This window comes from Strix uralensis, chromosome 7 (assembly GCF_047716275.1).
Source record: "Strix uralensis isolate ZFMK-TIS-50842 chromosome 7, bStrUra1, whole genome shotgun sequence".
Taxonomy (NCBI): domain Eukaryota; kingdom Metazoa; phylum Chordata; class Aves; order Strigiformes; family Strigidae; genus Strix; species Strix uralensis.
The window spans coordinates 12,454,133-12,481,359 of NC_133978.1; the positions used below are offsets into that span (position 1 = coordinate 12,454,133).

General features: G+C 44.3%; 2 protein-coding genes across 3 annotated transcripts in view; one reads left to right on the forward strand and one right to left on the reverse strand.

Moving 5' to 3' along the window:
- Positions 1–4,693: 4,693 nt before the first annotated feature.
- On the forward strand, positions 4,694–9,856 carry LRIT2 (leucine rich repeat, Ig-like and transmembrane domains 2). The gene is made up of 3 exons (XM_074874474.1): positions 4,694–4,854; positions 5,235–6,007; positions 7,294–9,856. Exons 1-3 carry the CDS (start codon positions 4,745–4,747, stop codon positions 8,103–8,105), a joined length of 1,695 nt encoding a protein of 564 aa, XP_074730575.1. The 5' UTR covers positions 4,694–4,744; the 3' UTR covers positions 8,106–9,856.
- Positions 9,857–11,801: 1,945 nt separating this feature from the next.
- Positions 11,802–27,227, reverse strand: part of CDHR1 (cadherin related family member 1) — a 49,620-nt gene continuing 34,194 nt past the window's right edge. Inside the window, exons 14-18 of one of the 2 annotated variants that reach the window (XM_074874475.1) lie at positions 26,724–26,888; positions 24,176–24,243; positions 21,323–21,551; positions 20,138–20,392; positions 11,802–13,471 (exon numbers count right to left, since the gene is read on the reverse strand). In XM_074874475.1, coding sequence (XP_074730576.1) covers positions 12,923–13,471; positions 20,138–20,392; positions 21,323–21,551; positions 24,176–24,243; positions 26,724–26,888 — 1,266 coding nt within the window. In that variant the 3' untranslated portion in view covers positions 11,802–12,922. Of the gene's footprint in view, positions 14,379–20,137; positions 20,393–21,322; positions 21,552–24,175; positions 24,244–26,723; positions 26,889–27,227 lie in introns of both variants that reach the window. The other variant, XM_074874476.1, reaches the window with a different exon arrangement.

Here is a 27,227-nt window from a genome sequence, read left to right on the forward strand (position 1 = left end):
ATACTTATTTTGGAAATCAGGTGTAAAATTGAAAAATTAAGTACAGGGTTTAAAAAAGAAGGTAATTGTGTTTTAAAATCGTGTTTTAAAACGTAATCCAAATAGCTCTGAACTGTACTGAAAAATCGTTATTATTTCTTTTTCATGATCTAGAGAAAAACAGCTATCAAAATGAGGGAACTGAGCAGATTATAAATGATATAATGTGTCCAAAGTGATTAAAAAGGAGTACTTCAAGTAGTTAAGTGCAAGAAGAAATGTAAAAAAAACATGTCAAGGCTTTGAAATATATTTTTCCAAACTTCTTAAAAAGTGTCCAGATTATCCGGTGAGTAGATCCAGACAAAGGCTAGTATTGGCTCTGATTTATACAGTTTCTGCAACTATTTTTATGCCACATATGTATAAAAATTCCACAAATGTAAAATCACATTCAGGCTGACAAACATCTTATTTCCACAATGTGATTTAAGCATGCTGGAAAGCTATAATTGTGTTGTGTGGTCACTTTCACATTTATTTCTGTGTGCCCAGAAAGAATAGACTAAAAGGTATTTAAATGATTAAAAAATGTAGGACACAAGGTGTGCATGTGCATATATATAAATTTGTGAAAAAAATGAAGAACCACCTAAAAATGTCAAGAGGACAGTAAAACATTTTTCAAGGTATTTCAAAAAATGAATGGACATTGAAGAATGACTTTGATGTCAGCTTCTTCAGGAGCTTTTTAACCTTTAGATTTTATTTTACCACTGGAATATTTTCAAAGTCTCTCAATGTCAGAAGCGTTCTGGGAATGTCTGAAAAGTTTCAGGATGTATTTAATCAATAGTCAGTGCTATCATACTGTGGCTTAGTGGGAGCTTCACTAGCTTTAAAGTCCATGAACAGAAGATGCGAATGGTTGCCCAAAACAGAGCAAAAGAAAAGTTCCCCATTTTACTTCCCTATTCATCAAAATTGAAAAGAAAGAATTTAGCAATTGCCGGCAAAGGTTCAAACTGATGAATATGCCCCAGAGAGCAGGACCAGGAGCTTCTCAGAGGTGGTAGCAAGCCTTGGAGCAGTGCCCATATTTCCCAAGAGCCAGGGGCTGCTGGTGGTGACGTGGAGATGCTGCGCCTGTGGTCACACCCCACAGGAGCGTGTTGGCCCTTGGCTCCTGGTTTCTGCATGGAAGATGGACTCTGCTCCTGCCCTGAGGTGCCCTGAGTGGGAGATGAAGCCTTTCCTTGCCGTTGGAGGGTGGAAGGGGCAGGTAATGCCCCTTTGCCGGCTCTCTGTGGGACTTGCTGTGGTCGTCCCCAGCAGGGATTTCTAACACTGATAGCCCTGGCAGAGGAACTGTAATTGTAAAGCATCAGCCTGGACTTGATTTCTTACAGACCTGTGTGTGTCTGTTGTTTCAAGATGGAGTTTGACTCCCTCGCCATCGCTGGGAGCGTGCAATGGGCATCCTTTCGGCATTTGCTTTGGCAATCAGTGCAGTCTCTTAGGCTCCACTTCCCACAGATTAGCAGACAATGTCTCTGTGGAGATTTATTTTGACAGCTTGGGTTTTAGTTAGCTTGTTCTGCATTTTGGCTTCGTCCAGGATGCCACTTGATGTTAAAGAGCAGCTGAACCGAGTGGACATCTGCTGTCACCAAAGTGACCATTAAATTTACAGGCAGGCATAAACTGGGCTGAACTAAAAAGGCAGCAAAATCCCACTCCAGTAGGGAACATAAACAGAATGGCTGTGGCTGACACTGTTTGGGGAAATTTTTCCTTTACATTTTTTTTTTTCCTTTTTTTTTTCTTTTCCCCCTTTCTCTATCCTAGACAGTGAGTAAATTCTCTACCCGCTAATTCATCTGATTTTGATAAGTAATTCACCACTACTTTCTCAGGTTAATACTGAACCTTCTGAGTACACTTGGGGTTTGGTAATATTTAGAGAAATGGCCTCTCAAGCAGCCTGAAAACAGTTGGAGCATCGGCCCATGGTACTAACTAACAACTCTCTTTGAAAGGTCATTTTCCAGCCTTGTAGAAGATAGGTGGGACTGGGATGAGAGCTCATGTGAGAGAAAGAAAACTGCAATGTTAGGGTTTTTTTCTGTTAATCAACTCACTTATTTAAATTAATGTAATCTCTAACAGAGAAGCCTGGATGAAATTTTACTTGCTTCATCCCAGGATATTGAGCATTATGCACCTGTACTGTGCCCAAAGATGTACATGGGGGGAACCGACCAATAGTTGTTACTCCATATATAAACCTGTTAACAAATAACACTTTTTCATGAAATTTTCTTTTGAAGATGTGACTTTTAGCTGCCACATACTTTAAGACCCTCTCTGGGGACCATGGAGGAGGGATGCGAAGGTGGCAAAGGAGGCACCTTCCCTGCAAGCAAAGGAGGTTTTTGCAAGGTTGGGCCTTAAAATCCCTCCTGCTGACCTGCCTGATGCTGGTGACAACTAAACCATCCCAACCCTGTGGCCTTGCCGGTGGCATGTGTGCCACTCACAAAATGGGTAGTTTTCTTCTGCGCTTTCCTCGTGAACCCCATGCACTGATGGGCATCTCCAACTCCTTGTGAACGCCTGGCCAGCTGACCGACCAAGCCAATGATCTGGGTGGATTTCAACCATTTATCCCATCATGAGAAGGTGTCCCATCACCTCTAAATGAGGTTGAACACCATCAAGACACTGGTTTTCTTCTGCCTCTGCTGAAAACTTTTCTCTCCCAGACTCTGCAGCTCATACACGGGCAAACTCCAGGTTTGCTCCTGACTCCCAACTGTTTTCTAACTAACTACGTTGTATGTAGTTTACTACTGTTATTACTAGTTATAATAAGGTGTAAAATTATATAATTGCAATTATAAAATAATAATATCATTGTTTTACTAGGGAATATTTCCATGGCAGACTACAGGAGAGGAGAGGGCCAAAGGCAGTGGTGAGTGTGGCATTTGTCTCCCCAGAGGCCCATGCTCATGCAGGGTGGGCACGGGGTCACTGAGGCCCTCTACTTCAGTGGCTGATGGACGACCGGGAAGGACACATCGTCCCATTGCAGCTGCCAGTGTTGCTCCTGCAGCACTCCCAGTTTAGCCAGCCAGCCCTGCTGGCGGGTGTCCTCTTTGCTGCCTAAGCTACACTGAAAGTGCATAAGGAGTGTCTGCTAGCTCTTGGGACTGTGCTGGTGCCACTTTCACTGCAGCAGCAACAACTTCATCAAGAAATGTCCCCAGAGGCCACCACAGTCAGGTGAGGGATTTATCACTGCTGCATCTGCTGTGCTACAGACCAGCAGCCTTTCTCCTTCACTCATGGCTTACTGGCATGTTAAAATGTAGGACAGCTGTTGAAATATCAAGTACCGTACCATGGACAAATAAGGAATATTTCATTTAAAAAAAAATTAATTCTATATGCTTGTGATTAGATGCTGGGCATAGTAAGCAACAGCAGTCCAGCAGGCCCACCACTCATGGCCTGCTGCTTGTACATGGGAGGCCATCATGCAACAGTCCTCAGTGGTTTCCCCACCAGTTCTTTCTGGTGATTTGCCTTGAAATCAACATGCCTGTCGATTTAAAATCTGAAGAATCAATCCTATGTCTTCTGTAAGCTCACAGTGGCTATGCTATTGCACTAACCCCAACAGCCATGTATAGATCTAAGCGTTTGCACTATAAATATTTTTCTACCCTGGTCCCATAGGTTAGAGGATAAGTAGGTTGAGGCTAATCTTGATTTGTGACCCAGCTTCACAAGTACTGGCAATGAGGTTAAGCCCTTTCCTGGCTGCATGCTGCTTTCTGCAGGCTGTAATGAAGTCCATACACACTAGATGGCCCCAGGAGAACACAGTGCTGCTTGGAAATTATAACCGAAACTTCTGTTTTGGATTAAAAAAAAAAAAAAAAAAAAATTTGGTTACTCCAAATTCCTTCTCATAGAATTATTTAGTCTGAGCTTTTCAAGGTGACCAAAAGGCAATCATCACATGTCTTATGGGGAAGCCAGAGAATAGCACTGAAATTTTATACTTATACAATAGAGATAACTAACTTTCAAGATAATTTTTTCTCAGAGAAGACAACAGACTGGCTACAGCTATGTTGTTGTTTTCATTACCAATGTGTAAGAGTGGAGATGGTGTGTGTGGGATGAAGTTCTTTTAGAGGAAAAATAATGTCGTAGTTATGTTTCCATGACAGACCAACTAAGTTTGGGGAGTAGGTTTCATGCTCACCATGTGCACCGTGCACAGAGCTGTGGGCAGAGTTTGGGGCCTGATGGCTTGTGCAATATGGCACTAGGCACTGACAAATTACAGCTGTGAATCTGGCCCTTACTGTCGTTTTCTGCCTTGATAAATGCCATCAAAATATAGGAGATTGAGATAGACCTCTTGAAATTAAAAAGTAAATAGGCCTGGTTAACTACTTGTAAAGTCTTGAGAACAGAAGTGGTTTTGGGTCCATCCTCATATTACCAACCAAATAAACATGTCTGTCAGAATCCCTGCAGCTGACGAATAAATGCCAAGAGTGGTCCAGGGGGTAATTTTTAGCACTTTGACACAGGCTATGAACCATCCTACTTGTCTTCTTTAGGGCCGAGTCCCCAGCAGGATTTATTTCTGCGTCAAGGAAGATTACAGCTAATAGGATTTGCTTCTTGGAGACTGTTGGCATGTTTGGTGCAAACCCTGCACAGTGCTTTCTTAAAGGAGAATATGGACCCTATTTGTCATATTTTTCTTCTACTTCTGGTCTTCCACAAGATAAACCCATCTGTTTTGTCTTGTGTCACAGGATGCTCATGTTCTCAAGACAGCTTTGGAAGGTAAGAATGCTACTTACCCTAGTTATAGCCCCAGCGAAGCAGCTTGGAGAGTCCCAATATATATTTGCTGATGATGTGAGCACCAAAACCAACAGATGGCCACATGGTATGCCTTCTCTAATACTTGAATAGTACTAGCTTCAGCACAGAATGAGATTTCTCTTATTTCCCTGAGATATGTCATTGCATACGTAGCACTTAATTGTATTCTTTGGGGGAAAATGGGTATAAAACCCAGCGAAGGATGGATGTATGGCTTATGTGTGCCCTGTATACACTACCTTATAATTATTCAAGTGCTTTTAGACCTGTATAGGGAACTGGTTTGTTAGGCATGAATATTGTGTGTGACCTGGAGAATTTTCTGGTTTCCTCCTTAGGAGTTTGCTCTGCATGTCTGCACTGCTGAGGCAGATCCCTGAAAACATCCCTCAGGACATCCGGAAAATTAGAATAGAAAATTCTCACCTAACAGAATTGCCTCGTGGGTCTTTTGAGAACATTAGTGCCTTGGAGTGTCTCTGGCTTAATTTTAACAACATCACAGTGATGCATATCAAGAGTCTGGAATATCTGCCGGCTCTGAAGGAGCTGCGCTTACAAGGGAACAAATTAAGTTCAGTGCCATGGACAGCATTTCAAGACAGTCCAGCTCTGAAAATCCTGGATCTGAAGCACAACCGGCTGGATGTCCTTCCAGAACATGCACTCCGCTATCTGCCCAACCTGACCTATTTAGATCTATCCTCAAATCAGCTTACTGTCATATCTAGGGATGTCTTCTACAGCTGGCCTGTCTACCAGAGGGTGGAGGGGCAGAGAGAAGCTGTTTCCACCGCCGTCCTGGCCCTTCATGACAACCCCTGGATTTGTGACTGTCGCCTGCGGGGATTTGTCCAGTTTATCAAGTCGGTCAGCCCACCCATTATTCTAATGAATCCCTATTTAACTTGCTCAAGCCCGAAATTCAGGGCAGGGAAGTTTTTTCATGAAGTGGAGCTCAACAGCTGCATGAAGCCCCTGACCTCAGCCCTTGACACCAACATGACAGTCCCTGTGGGGCTGAACGTCACCCTGACCTGCTTCGTGCAAGCCAGCCCTTCCCCGGCTGTCTGGTGGACCTATGCACTCAAACTTTTAAGGGCATTTAATGGTAAGCAAAGTTTTTTCTTCTTCTTTTTTTTTTTTCATTAAAAATTTATGTTCTGTTATTCTACTTATGTAGGTCTTCAGGCCATCACAGTCACCACACCAGTTCTCAGCCCCTTTAGAGCATCACAGTTATTGTGGTGGCAATAATCCAAATAATCTTAATCATCCTACGTGTTTAAGCATGTCTGAGCATGAGAAGAGCTGTTTCACGCAGGATATCAGTCAAAGATGAAAGGAGCATGGCCTCATTTTTACACAATTATTTTATGTGTTGATTTTTAGTAGTAGCTCTTTCATCATGACACATGATGTAAGAACTATTAATAATACATCAGTTGTACATATATAATAAATATGTAGTTATCTAGACATGTATATATTTACAGTATACATTATATACTACGTATATATATGCACACACTCTATATATTCGTATGTCTGTGTGTGTTTGTAGGAGCACAAAAACCACAAAATCTTGCAGCCCTGTTACCTGTTTGTGTCCATTCACGTTCTACAACCAAAACAGAGGTGGTTGCTCTCCATAAGCTTTGCTTATTTATGTTCTTTATTGAACATAAATAATACGAGGCCTTTCCCTCTTCCTCCCCATCCAGCTCGGCTCTTTCACACTCTCCCTCACATTTATTTTTTACTAAGAGCCTTCACTAGGACAAGTTGCTATTTTCATCGGGTGCATATGGGCACCGCATAGGTTATATGTGTTCCTAATAAGCCAGCTAGCTAAATAAGATAGCATTAGCCCTTCATCCTGGACTGATATTTGCTTTAATTGCAGCTTTACAGCAGCACTTGTGCAACTTTCCACAAGCACATGCAGAATTAATTACATACAGGCTCTTCCGAACCTCACAGTCATGCTCCCTGTTTGGGTAGACAACAGGGTGTTTCATACTATTCCTAAAGCTGCATCTTACTTCCAGCCCAAAATTCCTGGCTCCACACACCTCTTTTTGGCCCAAGCTTCTTGAGACTGACATTTTTCTGCACTCAATCCTAATGGAGAACGGAGTGTGTGTCCAGAATGCAGCTGTGCGTCCTGCACCTCAGTGGTTCTCCCTGGCTTGCCCTGACCTGAGGATGCTGATGGCAGATGGCACAGTCCCGTGCCCCTCTTCCTCTTTGCTTGGGCAGGGCAGGTCCTGCCTGGCCTCCTGGCCCCCATCCCACACCAGAGCAGTCTTGGGGCTGCCCCAGGGGCATGGTGGCTCCCTGCCCACACAGGCAGGAGAGGCCCCCGTCTGCTGATGCACTCTCCTCTGCCCACAGTGTCCACCCAGCCCATCAGCGAGGAGACCGTCCGCTCAGAGCTGCTGATCCCGGCAGCACGGCCAGCGGACGCCGGCAACTACACCTGCACGGCTGCTAACTTCTTGGGCAACACCTCGGTGGCCATCACCCTCCACGTGGGCACTCCGTGGGCATCCACCACCCCCACGGGCTGGGCCGCCATCGCCCCTGCTGAGCCGGGTGCCCACGTAGAAGTGCGCATCGCCAAGCAGACAGTCTACGGCATCACCCTGGAGTGGTTTGCAGTGGCAGCAGCAGCTGCAGAGCCAGGGGAGACCTGGTACACCCTCCTGGTGGGCCGCTACGACGCCGCCCGGAAGGATGCCATCTACATCGGCCCCGGCGTCAACACCTACTCGGTGACCGACCTGCTGCCTGCCACTAAGTACGAGGTCTGTGTGGCCGTGCGCAACCAGGCGCCCCGCAAGGGCCAGTGCGTCGTCTTCGTCACAGGCAGTGACATCAGCCAGCTGGAGCAGCGCGAGAAGCTCATCCACATCGTGGTCATCGTTTGTGCCATGGTGCTGGCCGTGCCCGCCGGCATGTACGCCTGCACGACTGAGGCCCGCCCCGGCTGCCTGGTCCGCTGCCCTGGCGCCTGCCCCCGCCGCCGCCGCGGGGGCCAAGCACAGGCCACCGGCAGCAAGGAGAGCACACTGGACAGCCTGCCTGCCGGCAGCGAGGACAGGCTCTGCCACCCCAAAGGTGGCTGCGGTGCCCAGCAGCCCCCAGACCACGAGGAGCCAGACAAGACCCGGCCACCCCACAGGAACAGTGCTGACCTCTACTAGCCCAGCCCCTGCTCACCCTTAAACATGGCTGCAGCGGCACCTTTTACAGGTGCCCTTGAGCCATAGCACGTGCTGGTTTTCTTGCTAGACCATGCAAGGAAGGTTCTGTGCTGCAAGGACTCAGGGCATGGCAGGGCACATGGCTGGGGTTTGCAGCAAGCTTGGGGAGCCCTGGGAAAGGGGGTGTACGGTTGTGGGTGTGTGGCTGTGCACCTGGAGCCCCGGGCTGCCTCTGCAGCACTGTTATGGAGCTACACACACAGACACACAAGAAAACAAGCATTAACAAAAAAAACCTCCAAACCCAATAGCAATGCATGTGGCAAAAGGGAAAAGGTCTCCCCTTGCTCACCCACACAGGCATGTCTTTATTTCTTTGTTTTTCCCAGCTGGGGGGTGAGTGGGGATGATTGTCTACAGCTCTGCCCTGTGCCCTGCTCGGGCTTCTCCTGTGCACTGCCTCATGGAAACAGAACAGGGGAGCCAGGGCAGGGCTGTGGTCAGAACCAGCAACAAAAAGTAGCGGGGAAGGATTGGGTCAACATGATTGAGCTATTCTGTTTCTTTTGAAGAAAAACACTTTTTTTTTGATCAGTGGTGTTGGTTTTGGGGCTGGGTGTTTTTTGTTTGTTTTGCTTGGCTTTGGTGTTTTTTTTTCTTACTCCTCCTTGAAGTTTACACAGCCCTAAGAGGTTCACAACCTCAGTTGTACCACAAAGAGACCTGTGAGTGCTTACTGAACACCAGTGTAATGTAGCCACAGCACGGGGTTTTGTGTTTTTCAGTTGGTTTGGGTGGGGTTTTTTGTACTATGGAGAAGGGTAGGGCCTTTTACTTGTATCCAAACATATCTTAGAGGACCATTTTAGTTTCATTCTAACAAACACCTCCCCCCCCTCCCCCCAACACCTATTGCTACACAAGTGTTGTGTTAATACATTCTTTTTAAAGTTAGGAACAAGAGCTGGTGAAAAATGAACAGTTTGTCTTTTGCAGGTAAACACTCAACTTCCAGCCCTTCCGCCCTCCCCACCACTTGTCTCCCTTTTCCCAGGATGGTGCTGTGGCTGCGGGGTGATGCAGGGAGTGATGGGAATGCTCAGCCTGAACCAGGCTGGTTGGACAAGCAGCCAAGGGCAGAGAGGGTGGTGGAGCCAGGGTTTGGGAGTTGAATGGTCAAGCCGGGCACCTTCCCCAAGTGCATACAGGCCACCTTCCCATCCTGATGCTTTGAAACCAAAGCTTGCCTTCTTTTTAGAGGCAAAACACCCAAGTATGCATGTAAAAGCAACCAGCCCCCACTCACAGAGCAGCTCATGCTGTGTTTCTTGGGGGTCTGAGGACACGTGACTTACTCTTTTCTGTTTTGGCCTCGTGCTTTCCAGCACAATCAAAAGACATGCCTGATAGACCCACAGCCCTTGTCACAGGTGTTGTTATAGATCACCTCAGAAAGAAAAAACTAGAGTAGAAACCTCAGCTGTAAGCAGAGATAAAGCCTAATGTGAGCTTTACTATGTGGCAGTTTGGCTTTCTAGTTGTATTTTGGTTTTTGCTGTGTTTGCCACACTGTCTCTGCTCAGGCCCCACGTTTCCTCTCCCAGCACCATCTTCTGCTGTAAGTTACTGCACAGCTTTTGAACAGAGACCTGTTTGATCAATGCTGACTATTGGTGTTATACTTCAAGGGACTTCCTAGTCTTGTCAGTCTTTTAGCTTTGAAGTAATAAACATGATGGATTTTTAGAATACGCAGATGTCCTCTGCTTCATTTCTATTCTTTTACAGTTAGAAATTGCAAAGAAACCTGAATGCCAAGTAGCTCTGGGGTTTGGCAGCAGGGATGGGGGAGGTTGGGCAGTTGCAGCATGTGTGACAGGGGGTCTGGAGAGGTGAGGAAGGGGCAAAAGCCGCCAGCCAAGTGGGGAAACAACCTTGTCTTGGAGAAACCCCTGGGGAGATGGTGCGTATGGGGTCAGGCATGAGTTAATGCTGGTTGAGGACCAGCATGGGGCTATGTACCAGGGGAACTGAAAACAAACCAGTGCCTGTAAGGACTGGGCTTCTCCCACACCAGTCAACATAGAGGAACAATGGCAAACTGTAGGGAGAGCTGCTGAATCACAGTGAGGAAACAGGGAAAGACAAAACATCCCATCAACACGTGTAGCAAGGTCATAATAAACCGCATATGCAGTGAGCACTGACATCAGACTAAACCTGCTGCCTGATGAGGAGCCTTCCTGACCCTGAGGCCATGCTGCGGTGGACTGCAGAGCACAATGGGTGCTCAGCCAGGGGCTTATCTGTCCGTCCAGTGCTCCACGGCATCCCGCTTCTCACCTCCTCTCCTTCCAGGATGGTGTTACCCAAAAACCACACAGCCTTCCTCCTGACTTGCAGCCCACAAAAGGGGCCATTTGGTTGTCCTAGAAAGCTGTCTGGCTGCCTCTGCCTGTGTGGTCACATAACAAGCAATGACAAGGCATCGTTGCCAGCAGAAGCACACCATGCACAGAAGCACCTTTTGAATTTTTTTTAATTTATTAAAAAAAAAAAACCCTGAAGTTGGAAATACAGAGTAACCGGAAAAAAGTCTCACAACATAGTAATAAAACATCTTTACTCCCTCTTAAATATAATCTCTAAGACTATAAACCTATAATTCCTGTTAAATCTCACTTAATTGAATGGTCTTTACAGGCTTTCTTCTTTGGAGAATGAACACTGAATACTGGCTTCAACACAACATCGGGAAAACAGTAGTATGGGGAATAAATCATGAACTTTTGGTACCGCGGGAAACACTGCAGAACCTGGCAGAGACACAACCAGCAGAAGGCGCGTGCTTGCGCAGGGCAGCAGGAGCAGGGCCAGGAGCTGCACGGTCCCTCCCACTGCTCGGTGGCTGGAGGACAAGGATGAAGTGACTGCACACAATGTGACAGCCTGGGCCTCACACCACGCAGTCCCAGGAGAAGGGATAAGCAAGACAACCGTGGAGAACATGAGAGACGTGGCAAGAGAGGCTCTGGGAGCAGCACTGTTGCCACAGTCCCCACATGGGACTCTGCTGCACCTCTTGGCTACATCTCCTGGATCAGCCAAGAGTCATGGTGACAGGAGCCATGTCACCTTCTGGCTTCTAGGTGGATTCAACTGAAGTTAAAAAATATGGGATTTTCCCTGTCAGTGGCTAACTTCTTATTCAACCAGTTATCTGCTAAGCTGATGAATTCTTGGTGCAAACAAAGGGAATTAGACCAGCTAACAGGGTGAGAGAAGAGCCCCTGAGGGCCAGATCTGCTGGTCCAGCTAAAATGATAGGTGGAGCCTCATGAACCCCTTGAATTAACACAGTATCCTGTCCTGTAGGGTTTACTCCCCATCTTGATGTTCATGGTGCTGGTCCATCACAGCACAGCTGCCCTGTGGGGCCAGAGCTCAGACAGAGGGTGCAGGGTGCTGAGCTCCCCAGCCAACCTGGCACATGCTGCCTTCTCACCAAGGGATGGGAAACAGCCAGGCCCAGCTGAAAAATGCCTCCTCAGAAACAAATATGAGGGAGAAACTGTGGGGTAGATCCAGTGAAAAAAGTGCTCTGCTTTCAGTGCCTTTTTATTGTCACATAAGAGGAAAAAGAAGTGTCAGTTGCACAACCCACCCCCCCCACCCCCCACCTTAACTGTTGCATAATTCACTCAAAAATACTGATAGGACAAACTAGAATATTTTAGGAAACCTCCTTTTGCACTCACCAGTCCCTGGAGCAAGCCAGGAGAAGTGGTGAAATTATTCCCCGGCACCTTCTGCTAGCAGTGTACAAAACCAAATGATCTGTCCAGACACTTCCCTGGCCAACATATGTGACTTTCCAGCACTTGTCTATATTTTTCACTTATCATTTTTCTCCTGGTTTTACCTTGTCTTCCCTGCTGCTTTAAACATGTCCTTCTCCTGCTGGCTTCCTCCTCATTAGAGGACGCAGTGTCAGAAGGAGGCAGTATTGAGCAAGCACTGCTGTTGAACTTCTGTGCTTGAATCTTGTCCCAGCTGGTATAGGGGAGGCTGAGGTGGCCCTCCCATCTCCTGATTAGCAGGCAAGTCCAGGGCAGAAGCAAAGCACAGCATCATGTCAACGTACTCTGGCAAAACCCAGCATAAGCTGCAGGAAAATGAAGACCTTCTCCAAGCCTGCCCGCTTACCTTTTGGGAATGAAGGTACTCAGGCCATGAGCACATCACTCCACTGGCTGTTGCAACGCACGTCACTCCCTGAGGACAGCAGGTACCAGCTACGTGATACCCTCTTGCCACGTGCAGTGTCACTACTGTGGGACACCTGCACATGGACTCAGTGCTGGTGCTACAGCCAGGCCAACGTCTTCAAAAGTGGGTCTGGATTTGAAATGACAGGTTTTTGGACATCTCAAACCTATCTGCCAGACCAGGTCAGAAGTGACATACTCCAGTGCCTTGGCTGAAGAGCGCCTTGTTTGAAAATCAGGATTCTGGGTAGGGACCTCCAAAACAGGGGGCAACCTGAATCCCTGTTCACCTGGGGAGACTGTGGCTGGCATGAGGTACCAGGACACGAGCTGATGGAATTGCAGTCACAACTGAACACGGACCACAGCGTTTGCTATGGGAGGCATGGCTCCATAGCACGTAATACTTGCAGAAGGTGAGGGGTGGCTATCACAGCAAGACGCTGCTCTCGGTTCACAGGGTGCTGACAGACACAGGGAAGACCACAGCACATAAATATATCCATGCACAGCCACAATCCGCTGTCTCTGGAGGGCTTCCAGGAGCACCTAGATTTGGGGCTCACCGATAGCTGCATTCCTCTTCTCAAACTTCATTTTGAGCTCTGACACGAGGGCATTGTGGGCACTGATATGACCTCTTTTCTTCAGCTGCTTGTTTATGAACTTTGGAGTGATGGAGCCAGACACAGTTGGCACCTGCCATCCTGGGGCATCCCTCCTGGGAGCCAGGGTGGGGGGTGGTGGGGGCGAGGGGGCGGTTGGCGGCACTGGGGCAAACTGGATGTTGTTGTTGCTGTTCTCGTTGTGTAGGCTCTTGTCATCATCCTCAACAACAAACTTCGCAGCATTGCTGGGCCTCCTGAACTTCAGCCACTCCATCCTGACTGTCCGGGACTGTGGAGTCTGTCTCTTTTTTATGATCCTTCTTACTGGCGTGATTTTGTTGGACCGCTTGTTGCGCCAGAACATGGCAGTAGAGATCATGATAGTTATCATCACCATTATGCCCATGACACCAGCTAGAACTCCTAGGGCTTTCATGGGGTTATCTTTAGTTTGCATCAAAAAGGCGGCCATAGGCCCTTTGTGAAGAGTCTGTAAAAGAGTACAGAGAAAACACGTGACTTACTCTATGGGACAGACAGTGACCCAGAAATTTCATTTGTCCAAAATATGTAACAAGCAGGGCTGACTAATGGGAGTTGTCTCTAAAAAAAGAGATGGTCAAAGACCCAGTCCAGGTTTGGAGAATTTAGATGGAGCAGGAGACTGGGCAAGAATTCTGAAATGGAAGACTGTTGAATATGAAAGCTTACAGAAGTATTACCACCAAATTAGGACAGATTCCTGCATGTCACCATAGTGTTTGTTTAACTTGCAAGAACTGAGCAAGAAAATAATTGGCTCCAGGATCTGCAGCTGTATTGTTATACTACATTTCATAGTTAATAATAGTGTTGAACCTAAACAGAAGTTTATTAGTAGAAAACAATCTTTCAAAAACAGTTGCAGGTGATATGGTGATGCAGTTTATAGGACTATTACTGAGCATGGCATTGAAAAGGTTATGAGAAAACTTCACTTTATAAAATTACAGTGTACAAAAGAGCAGTTAGCAGGTATGTGCTACATTCTGTTTTCAAGTACTCTTTTACAGACATAACAAAACTCTTTGAGGTAGGGGAGATAAGTAGAGTTAAAGAGCTTTGTTTTTAGAAATAAAATAAACAATAACATAAGCTACATATGGCATATTAAGGACAAATGAATGGCCAGTTGACTTTGCAGCTTATCATGCTGTGCGTTTCGGAGGTCCCCGTATAATTTTGCGGATTTTGCCCTGTGGGTGGAGCCTGGATCTTTTCACACGTTTCCAATACATGATGGTGGAGATCACCATTGTTACAGAAATGGTGGAAAGGACGCCACTCATGCAAATTCCAAATATTGTCCATGGCTGCTTCTTGAGGCCTAAAATATAGGATTTTACCCTGGACTTGATCTGGAAATATCAAAAATAAGAGAAATGGTCAACCCTCACAGGGTTATATTTGAAAGAGGCCAGTATCTATAATAAACACAGATAGGAAACTAGGGTGAAATGTGTTCAGGATAGAGAGCCTATAAAATAAAGGGAGCTAAGTGTTGAACTAGGCACAGGAGAAGAGACAGTTGCAATGACATTGAACTGAATCCAGAAACACTAAAAGAGCTTAGGAAGCATGTATAAACATCTGGTTGATCAGGGAATAAAGGGTAGCAGCACAGCACATAGGTCCTTATTCACAGCATGGTAGTCCACCCTTGGACTACGTTTCCAAGAAAAGTTAATAACGAATACAACCTCTGCAACGGTATCTGGACAGGCAGTAGTATTGTGCAAGGCCAGGAGATCCTTCAGAAATGGCACATTCACGAGCAGGTTTGTTTACCAAGAGCTACCCACTCTGCCCCACTCCTCTGGCCTCAACTCCAGGAGGGAATCATCACCCAAACTTTGCATGTCTAGTAACAGGTTATCTGCATTTTAGTTAGCAGTCTAAACTCCCAGCCTTTAGCCAATGGGGAGAAAAGGACACCTCCAGAGTAGTAGTCACCACATGCTAAAATAGGTATCAAAGACAGTGAGTATAAGGAGAGCCTTGTGACTAGCTTGGACTTGAACCTCTGACTTTTAGACATATAAAATGGATTTCCCTGTATGACTCTAAACTAGGCTGCTCATCTCTTTATCTTCCCCAGTCTGTGGAGGAAGATGACTAAGAGTAACCCCAAAGGATGCTTCAGAGTACCTTTTGCCATTTAGTACACAGGGACACTATTTATTTTTAAATCACATGCCTAAACTTAAGGAATGTAAATTCATTAATAAACACCACAATGTTTTCACTTCTGTATTTTCACAACCTATCTCAAACACATTATCCAAGCCTACTCTTCCCCTACTGTGAATGTTCCTATTGCCAAAGAGAAATGGGTGAAGAAACGCTGTTGAAACTCAACAAGTCCTTGTATTGATTACCAACAGTGCCTCAGAACTGGGTCAACAAACAGTGCTACTTTGTAATTTATGTAGCTGTTGTTTTTTTCCTAAGAGACATGCTGCATTTTGAAGAGTACTGATTTTTCTTCTACATGTAAAACAAAAGCAGATACACAATAAAATGAAAGCTGGTATGGGAAACACTGTCATATCTCTGTGGGCCAAAGCCTGGAGGAAACACTCTCTTTCTTAATAGCCATCAAAGGAGTTAAAATACCACTGCTCACAAAAGATAATGCTCTGCTGGTTTTTTTGCTTCAACTTCACAGAGAAGGGTTGGGGACAAATAGAGGGTTACAGCACCATGTCAGAAGTTTGGAAGTAGCTAAGCTGGTCATATTGGCTTCAGAAAGTAGAAGTCCAATCCTGGGACAAGAGTGCAATTAAAAGGATTAAAGCAACTGTTTGGATTAAAAGATGTCATCACCTATTTTTTATTTAATGGGCATGTATGGTCGCTTGCAGAATACCTGTGACTGTCTGTCCCCTGCAGAGAAGCTCCTCAGCCCAAGTCCTGTGGGATGCTGAAGTATGCAGCAGTCACTGGGACTCACCAGCTTTTGAGAGGCTCTAACATTGACACAGCCCTTTGAAACCAGTTTTGTAAGACCCAGCACTGTGAAGTTTAACTGTAGATAGATGATTTCAGGCTGTGTACCTGAATGGCAGGAGGTGGAAAACACCCCTCTGTAGCACATGGGGCTTATTCTTACCATCTTTCCTCCACAGTGGCTTCCTTCTCAAAAATCTGAGTTTTCCAAAGAAGATGCCCATGTCCCTCTTTGCTACTGAAATGGTGACTCACGTCCTTTGTTTTTGTCTCTTCTGCTACAACAGTTTGCAGTGTGCATACATCCACACCTCCTGGCAGCTTCTCAAGAGCCTTTCATAATGCATGGGTTGCAGTAAGCAGGACAAGTGGGTGATGTATCCAGAAGCTGGACCCAGCAGGAGTGTGTGGTTGAGCTGTTCAACCACGAGACCAGCTAGGGCTCACCAGCTATATTTAGAAGCCCAAGTAAGTGGCAAAGCTGTTAAGAGCCCAAGCTATCACAGATTATAGACAACTCAGGTTGCGTCGACTTGAGCAAGTGGATCTGTACAATGAACTAGCTGGTTCTGAGGAGCCCACTTCCACATATTCAACATTTCTGGGGTTTTGTTTCAGATTCTTCTAGCTTCTTGAAGGGACAGACTGCCTGCTAGCACCAGAGCACACTAGGTGGGCTCCCCAAACACATTTTCGTCTGCAAGAAGTCCACTTTGTGTGGAGCTATCTGAGACATGAGCCATCCTACAGTATGTGGGGATGATCAGAAGATTTGCTTCAGAAGTAACTCCCGGTCTGAGGTAGAACACATGACACCTCCCTCCAGTGCTTGTCCCAAAGAGCAGTGCTATCACCATCTATGAAGGCTGCATTTACTTTGCATACAAACACCAGCATGGGGCAAGACTTCTCAAATCAAACCAACCTTCTCTGAACAATTTTTTTCATGGTCCATGTAACTGTGAAAAGAACAGGCTAAGTGCTCTGCAAATGTGGCAAAGGATGTTTAGTGCTATCAGCAACCACAGTTCCCATGGTTGCAGAGTTAGTATGAGAGAGGAGGAGTATCTACTACTTAATTCAGAGAAGGTATTTGTTGAACCTTTCAATTAGGAGAATCTGAAACTGAGACTCACCAGCTATATTTAGAAGTCTAAATGGGTGGCCAAAGCTATTAAGAAACACAGATTATGCTGTCTAAATGTGGACTTGAAGTCCATGAAGAGGTGTAAGTAAACACCCCCATATATTTGCAGAACCTCAGTGGAGTCATGAAGAAGCAGAGGGACCCGCCGATCAGGTCAGCCTTCAGGATCAGGAGTGGGAATCAGTTTTCTGTGAAAATCTTGGGCAGCAGGAATAGATTTTTGAGCAAGACATAAGGCTGAAAAAAGAATGGCTTTTCCAGCATATGTTTCTTATTCTGTTGAGAAAGGATAGGAGATTAACAGACGCCACTCAATACAAATTTCCATAAACCCAGACTCAGTTAAATTAAAAGGCCTCTGGAATTTTTTATCACTGTATTATTCCAAGAGCAAAAGGTCCTTTTGATGTGCAATACTGCTGAACTTAGCCACAAGGCATCTATCTCGAAGGGCACAGCCTTGTGCTAATTGCAATGGTAAATGTTAATCAGAAAATATGCCTGTTTAATTACTTAGTGTGATTAACACTGCAGGAAACCTCTAGAGGATGCATTCAAAAATATCCTCCTTATCCAAAATCAGTAGTACATAAATGCCCACCAAACAGCTAACTAAAAGAGACTTTGTACAGCTGGAGCACAGAGAGATGAAATGTACATTTGTAACAGCCTCAGAGAGAGAGAGTGTGTGAACACAATGCCCCTATACCAAGAGACTGTTTTCTTTGCAAAGTGTAGGCAGTGACTGTGCTGTCTCTGGGACATAGGGAGTGACCAAGGGTTTTGTACACTGGCACTGCATGTCACTCACATGCAAGCTGAAATTTGAGAGTGGTTTTAGCAAGGAGATGTGATGCTCTTAGATAAAAAAAAAAAAACAACCCAAATCATCGTAAGCAATGGAAGAAGTAATGGAGAAACGTACAAAAGCTTATGGAGGATGTGACATCAGATTAGTAGTGCAGATCCTGCTGAAGAAATCTGCTCAAGTGAAGGAAGAAGATGCTGTTGCTATCTCAGGCTCTGCATTGGGACTCGACATCAAGAAGAGCATGGGAAGAAAGGAAAAACTGCATCTGAGAGGAATCTATGTCTTCACAGCCCTCTCTGCTTCCCCTTTAGACTTTATTGGGAGGGGCACTCCCCCTCTTTGTGCCAAATCTGTATCCCTGGAGAGGGAGAAAAGGAAGCAGAGAGGGGACTTTATACAAAATGCCTTCTTTCATCAGGTGCTGATGTTGCTTCCAGCACTAGAACAAAATCCAGGAAACTTTATCCCAAAGCATCAGCTGCTCTTGTTTTCCTTCCATATGTCCTTCATGAGCCGGATCAGGGACACATCTCTGCCCCTAGCAAAGGAGGTGTGGGGCACCCTCCCTCCCCTCGACACCCCTCAGCCCTGTACCTGAGCCCCGCATGCTGACAGAGAGGTCACCAACTCATCTGGAAGGGGAGGGAAAGCTGGAGGCTAGATGCTGCAGGCCAGCAGTGGGGACAGTGCCTGAGGCCACCTGGTGCCACGCATTCCTGAAATGTGCACCCTGGAAGAATCCTGGAAGCAAGGCAGGGAGGGCGGGTGCTCCCACTGTTGGCTGCAGGTAGCAATTCTTATTTGTTGTATAAAAACATGTGAAATCATATTTCCATGGGAAATCAAAGTGTTAAACGGTTTATTTCCTTTATATCAGTAAGAATGGCTAAATCTCTAGATTTATGACAGACCCAGCATGCGCAGTCCCCCAGTTCCACAGGGCAGAGCCTTGAGGCAGCATGCCCTGCCCACGCCAAGCCCCAGTGTCGCTGCACGCAGGTTTCACAGAGCCTGCAGCAGGGCTGGGCAGCCCCAACAGGCAGCCCCACGCCCGCACCCTCTCTGCTAGGGCAGATCTGAGCCCTCTGACAGTCCTGGTGGGGCAGGCACTGACAACAGAGCCCGGGAGTTACTCCTGGGCTGCTGGTGGCTAAGTTTACCTTACTGATGTGCACAAGTGTTCTCTGCAGACACCTTTCAGTTTCCAGCAGGCTCTGCACTGTATACAAGAAGTATCATATAAATACACCTGATAAGGAGTATCAGTGGAATAAGAGGAGAATGGAAAAAACAGAGAAAGATTGTAACAGATAAAGGAGCAGCGGGTGCATTTTGGCCAAACAAAGAGAAGGCCAGCTGCTGTCTGTAGGAAAAGATTTGCATCTTTGCCCAGTATGTGTGTGGTCCAGAGACTGTCAGGCTAATGATTTTCTCATCTGCTCTAAAGCCTGTTTCCTCCCTGCTGGTACCTACTTAAAGGCACGGCAAGGCAGTTAGAATAAATAAGAATCATGCAAGCATGTGCTGCTCACCATAAATTGCTGCTTGTTCTTTGGTTGATGTGAAAGTTGGACTAACAGGAAACTCTCAACCTATGTCTGCTATCGTTTAGTTTCTTGTTCTGTCTGCTAATAATACTCCAATGGTTAAATCCACATCCAAAATTCTATGTACTTTAAAGCATTTTTATAAAGTTTTCTCACTTTTCCTATGCCACTTATGTTGACTTGCAAAACTGGTCTGATATATTTCACTCTGGCCCCAGCTACTTTCCACTCACTTTTTGTAGGGAAAAAAGATTGCTTTCTTCTCCTGAATGAAAACAAAAAAGCAGAAATTTAGCAGTCAGGATTTACCTTTACTTTCAGGAATCTATAGTCCTTAATTTGCATCTATCTATAACAATCAGATGCAAGAAACTCATCTCCCAACCACATTATGCTCCTGCCTTTGTACGTTTGCAATTTCTCTGGTCAAAATGTCTTTTAGATTTGTGGCTGTAGAATCCAGCTTCACCAAAAGGCTCCAGAAACACTCTACAAGACAGAGTTAGCAAAAAAGGAGAAGCAATGGCTGGCAATTTTTTGGCTGTTGATTTCAACTCCTGAAGCATTTTTAAATTAGTCTCAGAAATGGAGCAAGCAGTGACTACTCTTTGGTGCCTCTCAAGGGTCATCTCACATAAGGATTTTTCTAAAACATTTGTTTACCTCCTCTGTGATATCAATCTTCAGAACTGCCGTGGTACTGAAGGATGGGGAGCCTCGGTCTTTGGCCTGCACCACCACTGACCAAATGCAGTCTTTGTTCTTTGTGATGTTGTGGATGATGTCCAGGGAACGGATATAGGATTTCAGCTTGATTTCCCCAGTGCTTTGATCTATATCAAACACATTGGCTGGATCTGCTTGCATGATGGAATAATCCACAATGTTGTTGGGTTCTTCTGCATCTTGATCTATAGCCTGGTAGAGGAAGTGTAAAGAACAAAGATGTTATTGTTTGTATCTTTCCCTGAAGACAAAACTAAAAGTTTCTGAACATTCACTTCCGATAATATCCATGCTGTGACATGACTGGGCTGTTTTTGTTTCATCTTGGAAACAATTTCCCCTTTTCTGGTATCAGTTATGCTACATTTTCTAGTGAAAAACCAGCAGGACTAGAGCTCTTTTTGTATAAGCAATTTCTATTTGAGATTAAATAAAATCAGAGGAAAAACTGAACCGTAACTTATCTGCAGAATGCAAATGATCCACTGCTGGGGAGTTTCTCACACAGAATGGGGGACAAATGTGAAGTGATAGAAAACAAAGTGATTAGCTCCACGCTAAACTATACCTGCCTTAATTTTTGTGCTGTGATATTTATTCTACTAACATTAGGTGTTGCATAATTAGGCTTCACTATATGTATTCAAATATGTGTAATATAGGATTGTTCTGCCTGTGAATTGTTATTGCATTTTTTTCTTATCTCTAGTTCCATAATGGATCAATAAATACAATTGTGCAAAGCAAAGGGAAAGAAGTTGTGTGGGTGAGCACAAAGGCATGGCAGGAAGGTTAAGTATTCAAAACCCTGTACTTCCATTCACTTATCTTATTTGGGCTTCTTATGGTCACTGTATAATCCAGGATCCTCACCCAGCTGATGGTTCAAGTACTGTAACAGAACGTTATCTTTTGCCTATAGAATTTATTTCTCCTTCTCAGCAGTCTGTAAATACTATCATTCCACGCTTTAATCCATTTGTTACGTACAAATGGATGTGCAAAATAAAGCCCCAGGAAAAGCCAACTTTCAGACATTCATCATGATCCCTAGGCAATAAAGAGCAGAGCTGGGGGTTTTCCAAAGCACTCTGCTTTGTGACACACTGTGCCATCTCTCACCTCTATCTTCACCGGTGACCCGATGATCATCGTCTTTTCCTGGATGTTTTCATTGAACTCTGGAGAGTGGTCATTGACATCCAACACAGTAATAAACACTTCAGCCAAGCTGTATTTCCCATCTGTGTCCTCTGCCTTCACATAGAAATTATACTTTGAGTTCACTTCAGCATCTAATATAGCCCAGGGCTGAGTATAAATTATACCTGTTGATGGGTGGATTAGGAACCTAGAAGAGAGGCATGAAAAGACTTTTGGGTGTTTTGGCCGCTTAATGTGTGTTTACAGCCTGGAGCAAGGGTGGGCTCTAAACATTGAAACGCTGTGCCCGAAGATTGGTACTCCTCACCTAACTCCTGTCTGGCTGATGTTTCCAAATCATTCACTCTACCTATTTTTGGCTAGTTCGTTTAGGCTTGAAAACCAGGGAACTATCAGTGTCTGGTGTTTTTCTATCTATTGTGCATTAGCCATTTTACCTACATTTTCTGTTAAAGTCTTTGTCTTCAGTAAATGCTCAGTGTGATGGCCTTCTCCCAGAGTGATTTCTTTGCATTAAAACATTAAGGAACTGTTTATTTTTTTCCAGTTTATAAGTACAGTGTATTATATCATGTCCTGCATAAATTAAGATTGATTGATATCACCTCAATAGCTAAGGGAAGCGTGCTGCAATCATATTTAAGCTCTTCACTTCTCAGAATGGGTAAGAAAAATGGCTGCTCTCAAATCCCCCAAAGTGCAGGGCAAATTATCTCCTCCAAAACAATCACTTTTCCATAGACTGGCGCTGGGATGGAGTGGGTGTTCAAATTTATCTGTAGCAAGTTCAATTCCACACATTTGTAATTACTGAGGAACTGTCAAAAGTGTCAGCCAAAAGCTTGGATTTATAGAGAAGATACCAACACAGTGTCTTTTTAAAATGGACTGCCAGTGTAGGCTCCAAGCAGTCAGGTTTTTAACAGATGAAACCTTTTATATACTCTTTAATTAATGTACAGGATAACAAAAAGTTTTCTGTATTCCACCTGTGAGCACAACTGAGAGTGATTATAAAAGGGGCACTTAATAATCCAGAATCTTCAATTGTTTTCATTACCCTGTTAAATACAAATACAAGTCTTGATGAAAGCCAAAACCTGGAGGTGGAAAGAGCTGTGCAAATTCTTGGTAGGAGACAGTCTCTGTGCTGTGTGCCTCCTTAGCACCCAACCCAGCCTAACCATGCAGAGAAGACACTCATCACCCTCATTTTAGTGGAAGAATAGAAGCACTGAGATGTGAAGAGATTACAGTGGTGTACCCCACTCCCACTGGTATCTTGGATGTAGGATTACCAGCATAGTGGTTTTATCTTTAAACAGTTAACACTATTCCTCTTACTTCAGCACAACTCATCTTTCTGCCAACACAACTGCATATCTACTGATGTAACCCTTGAGACAGAAAAAAATCATGCCTCTAATTGAAACTCTCAAATCTGCATCAGACTGTGTGTTCAGCAGATCTGGAGGTCCCAGGGCTAGGAAATCCATACAGCCTTGCAGAGCTATGTCATTCTGGCACAAGGAAAAGAAAAGAAAAAAATCATAGGAAGGAAAAAAAAAGTCTTCACATCTTAATTTCCTCATTCAACAGCATAAGAACAGTGAGTATGAGCATCCCCATAACTCCGGTGAGAATAAAGTTACACTCACATTTTTTTCAAAATCCTTCATCAACAACCTTCACAAGCTTCTTTGCACCAGCTGCTACATTTTAAACCTAAGAGGTCTGCCTGCATGACATGACCTTTGCCCGCTTGCCTCTTGTGCAGTTAGCAGCTAGCTTAAGGACTTAGTGAAAAGCTCAAAATAATCCATCCTGGAAATGCTCCCATATATGTATCCTTCTGGCTACAGAAGAAGTTCACCCTTAACATCTTGGATTTTGGACTTTGATTGTGCCTCCTAAATGGCTTTTACCTTAACAAGAAGAGTTCAGCTTTAACCCCAGGTGGATAATGTACAGAGAAAAATGGATTCTGGGGATGAGTGCCTGAAAATCTTATTCATTTCCAATATTCTGCCCTGCAGCTCCACCATGTCCGTGAGCTGCAGGTTTCAGCAACAATATCTGTCACGGCCAGTGATGCTGTGAGTGGCTGTGAGTCCCAACCAATAGGCCAGGACAACTGCTGGGATGGAAGCAGTGTGGGAGAAACCAGTGTTTCAGGATGTTCCTACCCTAGCACTGTCTCCAAAGACAGGGAAAGGGACCTAGGCACCATTACAAAATCAAGTAAGCATTGGATTCCCTTCTTCCCTAATGCAGGACTATTAGGTTTAATTATATGAAATGCTTTGAGCACCCAATACAGCTGGCCTCCAAAGCTAAAGTTTATATTCTTGAAAGTCTTGTCTTTGATTTATTTTGACAAGAGTTGAAACTGAACTATTTGCACAGCTATGTGGAAAGAGAAGGATGGAAAGGGAAGGGGAAAGAACAAGGGATTTTTTTTTTTCCTCCAGAATTGACTTTTCACAACAACTAGACCAAAACCTCCTCTTTCTCTTACAAGCATTTTTCAAATGGTGATTGAACAGATCCTGTGTTTTGGTACTTCAGCTGCCTTATGTCTCTTTGGAGGCTTGTGGGTAAAATTCCATGGGTTCATGAAGCAGATGTTTAATGATCACACTAGTTTTTCTGTTGTTTTCACAGAACTCCCAAAGAACATGGCATAAATGTCCTTGGAAATGAGCAGGTCAAGAATGAGCCTGTTCTTTTTTTTTTTTTTTTTTTTTTTTTCTTTTTAAATTATTTTAAAACTCTGCTTAGAGGTTATTTCATATTTTTTTTTTTACTTACAGGTCTGCTCCTGTTCCATAGATAGAGTACTTGACTTCTCCCCAAAGCCCTGAATCTGGATCTGTAGCCTAAGAAAAGAGAGTCATCCTTTACTAAATTGCAAAAAGAAACGTTTCATTTTTCATTTAACAACAGGCCATGTAAAAACCCAAATGCTTTTCCCCCTTCTTGCCATCACAATTTTAGGGGGAAATCACCTAGAAAGCCGCAAAATCTAATACGAGGAAACGTCCCTGGCTGTGCCAGGGAAGCTGCTGAGGTGCTGCCTGCCTGGCCGGGCTGGTGCCCAGAGGCTCTATCAGGGAGAAAGCCACTAGATGGCTCCATCTATTGGCGTTTAACACATCCCTCCTCTGATAGAGATGAAGCTAATCTCAATGACACGAACAAACTGCCCACTCTCAAGCCTTCCTAATTATCGGTTAAATATTAATGTATATTCCCTAGACAAAATTATTTACTTCATACAGAGTATTTTTTTAAGCCTCTACTTGTGTAATTGATTCAATTTAAAGTAATGCGTAACAAATGTTTCAGTCTATACACAATATTTCAGCTTTGTTTATATCTTAATCACTCCTGTGCCTGTGTGACTTTTAGTAATGCAGATACTATACCAGATGATATCTTTGTTCCAGACTCTTGCTGGTTTCCTTTCTTAGCTCAGGATTAGGAAAGCTATTGATTTGGTAACAGCCATTTCCATAAACTGCTTCTTCTCTGATAGTTCTGAGGAGGTGTTAACGTTATACTGTTGTATCTGGCCATCAAAATTCATGTCAGCAGTGGTTGATTCATTCATCTTCCTGTTCAAATATTTGAAAACTGGAACAATGTCTTTGATTCCTGCATGGTTAACATAACACACCTGCAGCCCTACTGAGAGGTGTTTTTTAGTTTTTTGACATGAACTTGTCAGGTTCTCTCACTCCATAATTTTAACCGCAGTCTACTTTAGGACTGCCTAACTTTTCCTAAAACATTTGCATTCCTGGGCCTTCTGCCAGGATTGCCATCCTGAGTACTTGGAGTACTCAGTTTGTCAAGTATATCTGTGAATCTGGGTCAAATGCTGAGCTGACAGCACCTGACAGTAAATTTTACGTGGACTCCTCGGCTATGTTGTCCTGTGCAGCTTGGCTCAGAATGGCTAGTTTTGTTGCTTTTGCAAACTTTTTTTAAATTTATTTTTTTTTGCCATCCACCTCCTAAAATTTTTTATTCCTCTTGTTGCAAACATAGCAATGTTTGGGAGTCTCTTTTCTACAGCTTTCCTATTAGTTTCCTCTAATAACCTTTTCTGTATTGTTTATGGTCCACTTCTTTCATTCTTCCATCCCTAAAATTTGCCTTCAACACTTTATTATTCTGATTATTTAATCTTCTTTCTTATTTGCAGCCAGTCTGTGCTGACATGGAGCCTCTGCAAGGTGACTTGCATCACCCACGGAGCCCCAGGCGGCCAGGAGCTTTCTCGTCTTTGCAACATGAGATCTGTTTCCAGTCCTAGAAGCTTCATTAAAGACATACAGCTCACACCAACTGCTGGAAATGCTTCTCCAGCACATAGGATTCATGTAATACCCCGACTTTCTTTCTATGAAAATGTGAGATACTGGAAAATCTATAGGCATATTTTTCCCACTGTGAGAAGATACTTACATAGGGATCTCTCCCAACTCTAAGCATTTTAAGGTTATATACTTGCCTTCATTAGCTGTCTAATTATGCATTTAGCAGCCAGATTCCTCCCAGTAGGAGGAGAATAATACCTACTAAGCAGCCATCTTGTTTTCTTTTCACTCATACTTCAGCAAGCAAATCCAGTAAATCCAATTCCACTTAGTCATAACTGAATATTCCTGTTGGACACTGATTTGACTGGGCTTTCTTAATACTCACAGATCATGTGACTTGTCTTAAAAGCAGATGGCTTTTAATGAAAAACTGTCCTGGTTTAACCAGGATAGGGTTAAGTTTCCCCAGCAGTGGGGGGGAGCTCTAGCCGGGTTATTCAGATACCATGCGGACGTCACATCCTGGCAGGTCACATTTTCCTGGCGCGGAGCGCGGTGCACTCGTGGTTTTGTACATCGTGCTTCTCACTGCTGTATTTGGTAGCTATTTTGCTCTGTTCATTGCTATCACTATTACTGTTATTGTTATTGTTGTGGTTTGTTGTGTTGCTATTGCACTGTTGTATTAAACCTTTCCTTATTTCAGTCTTGGGACTTTGTATTTCACTCCCTTTGTGGGGGAGGGGCAGTGGCCGCATGGTCTCAGACCCCGGCAGGGGCTAAACCACCACAAAAATGAAAATAAACTTGTTGTGCTGAAAAATGTTTGCGTAAAACTTTATTTTTTCAGAAGTTTGTTTTCTTTTTTTTTTTTTTTTTTTTTTTTCTGGAAGGAATGGGAGTTCAAGTCTGGAAGCTGAATGGCGAGCAAGATTTGCTACTTGCCTCTGTCCACTATTTTTAAGGTACTTGAACTGTCTCCACAAACACCTAGAAAAGAGAGCATTTCTTAAGAGATGAATGAAACTTACTGTAACAGCAACTACGTTTGATCCCCCTGGAGAGTTCTCAGGGACCCTGGCAATGTAGTAGTCAGAGGAAAACTTTGGGACATTGTCATTGGTATCCAGCAAGTGTATCACCACGTCAGCTGTTGAACTGAATTTCTCTGGTGTGTTTACCTCTATTGCAAGAATCTAAGAAGAGAAAAACAGGAAATTACTACAAAGCAGCTATTATTACTTCTTAAAGGAGCTTTCTTCCACTACCCATGGCACATTGGTGCATTTTAGCCTAGCTGGATCAGACAACTCAAAACCAGAGATGATGAGCTAGGTCAGTGTGCAGCCTAGGCTTGTTTGTGTGTGCTTGCAATGGGTAATCAAGCTGTGGAGAGAGGACTTTAAACCTGTGTATACATATTAGACTTCACGTGACAGATATGATTGGTTATAACTAACCAACACAGCTCAAAAAGCTATAACAGAAGCAAGCAAACATCCATCCCTGGGCAGCTCCTAGAACTTAGGGAAACA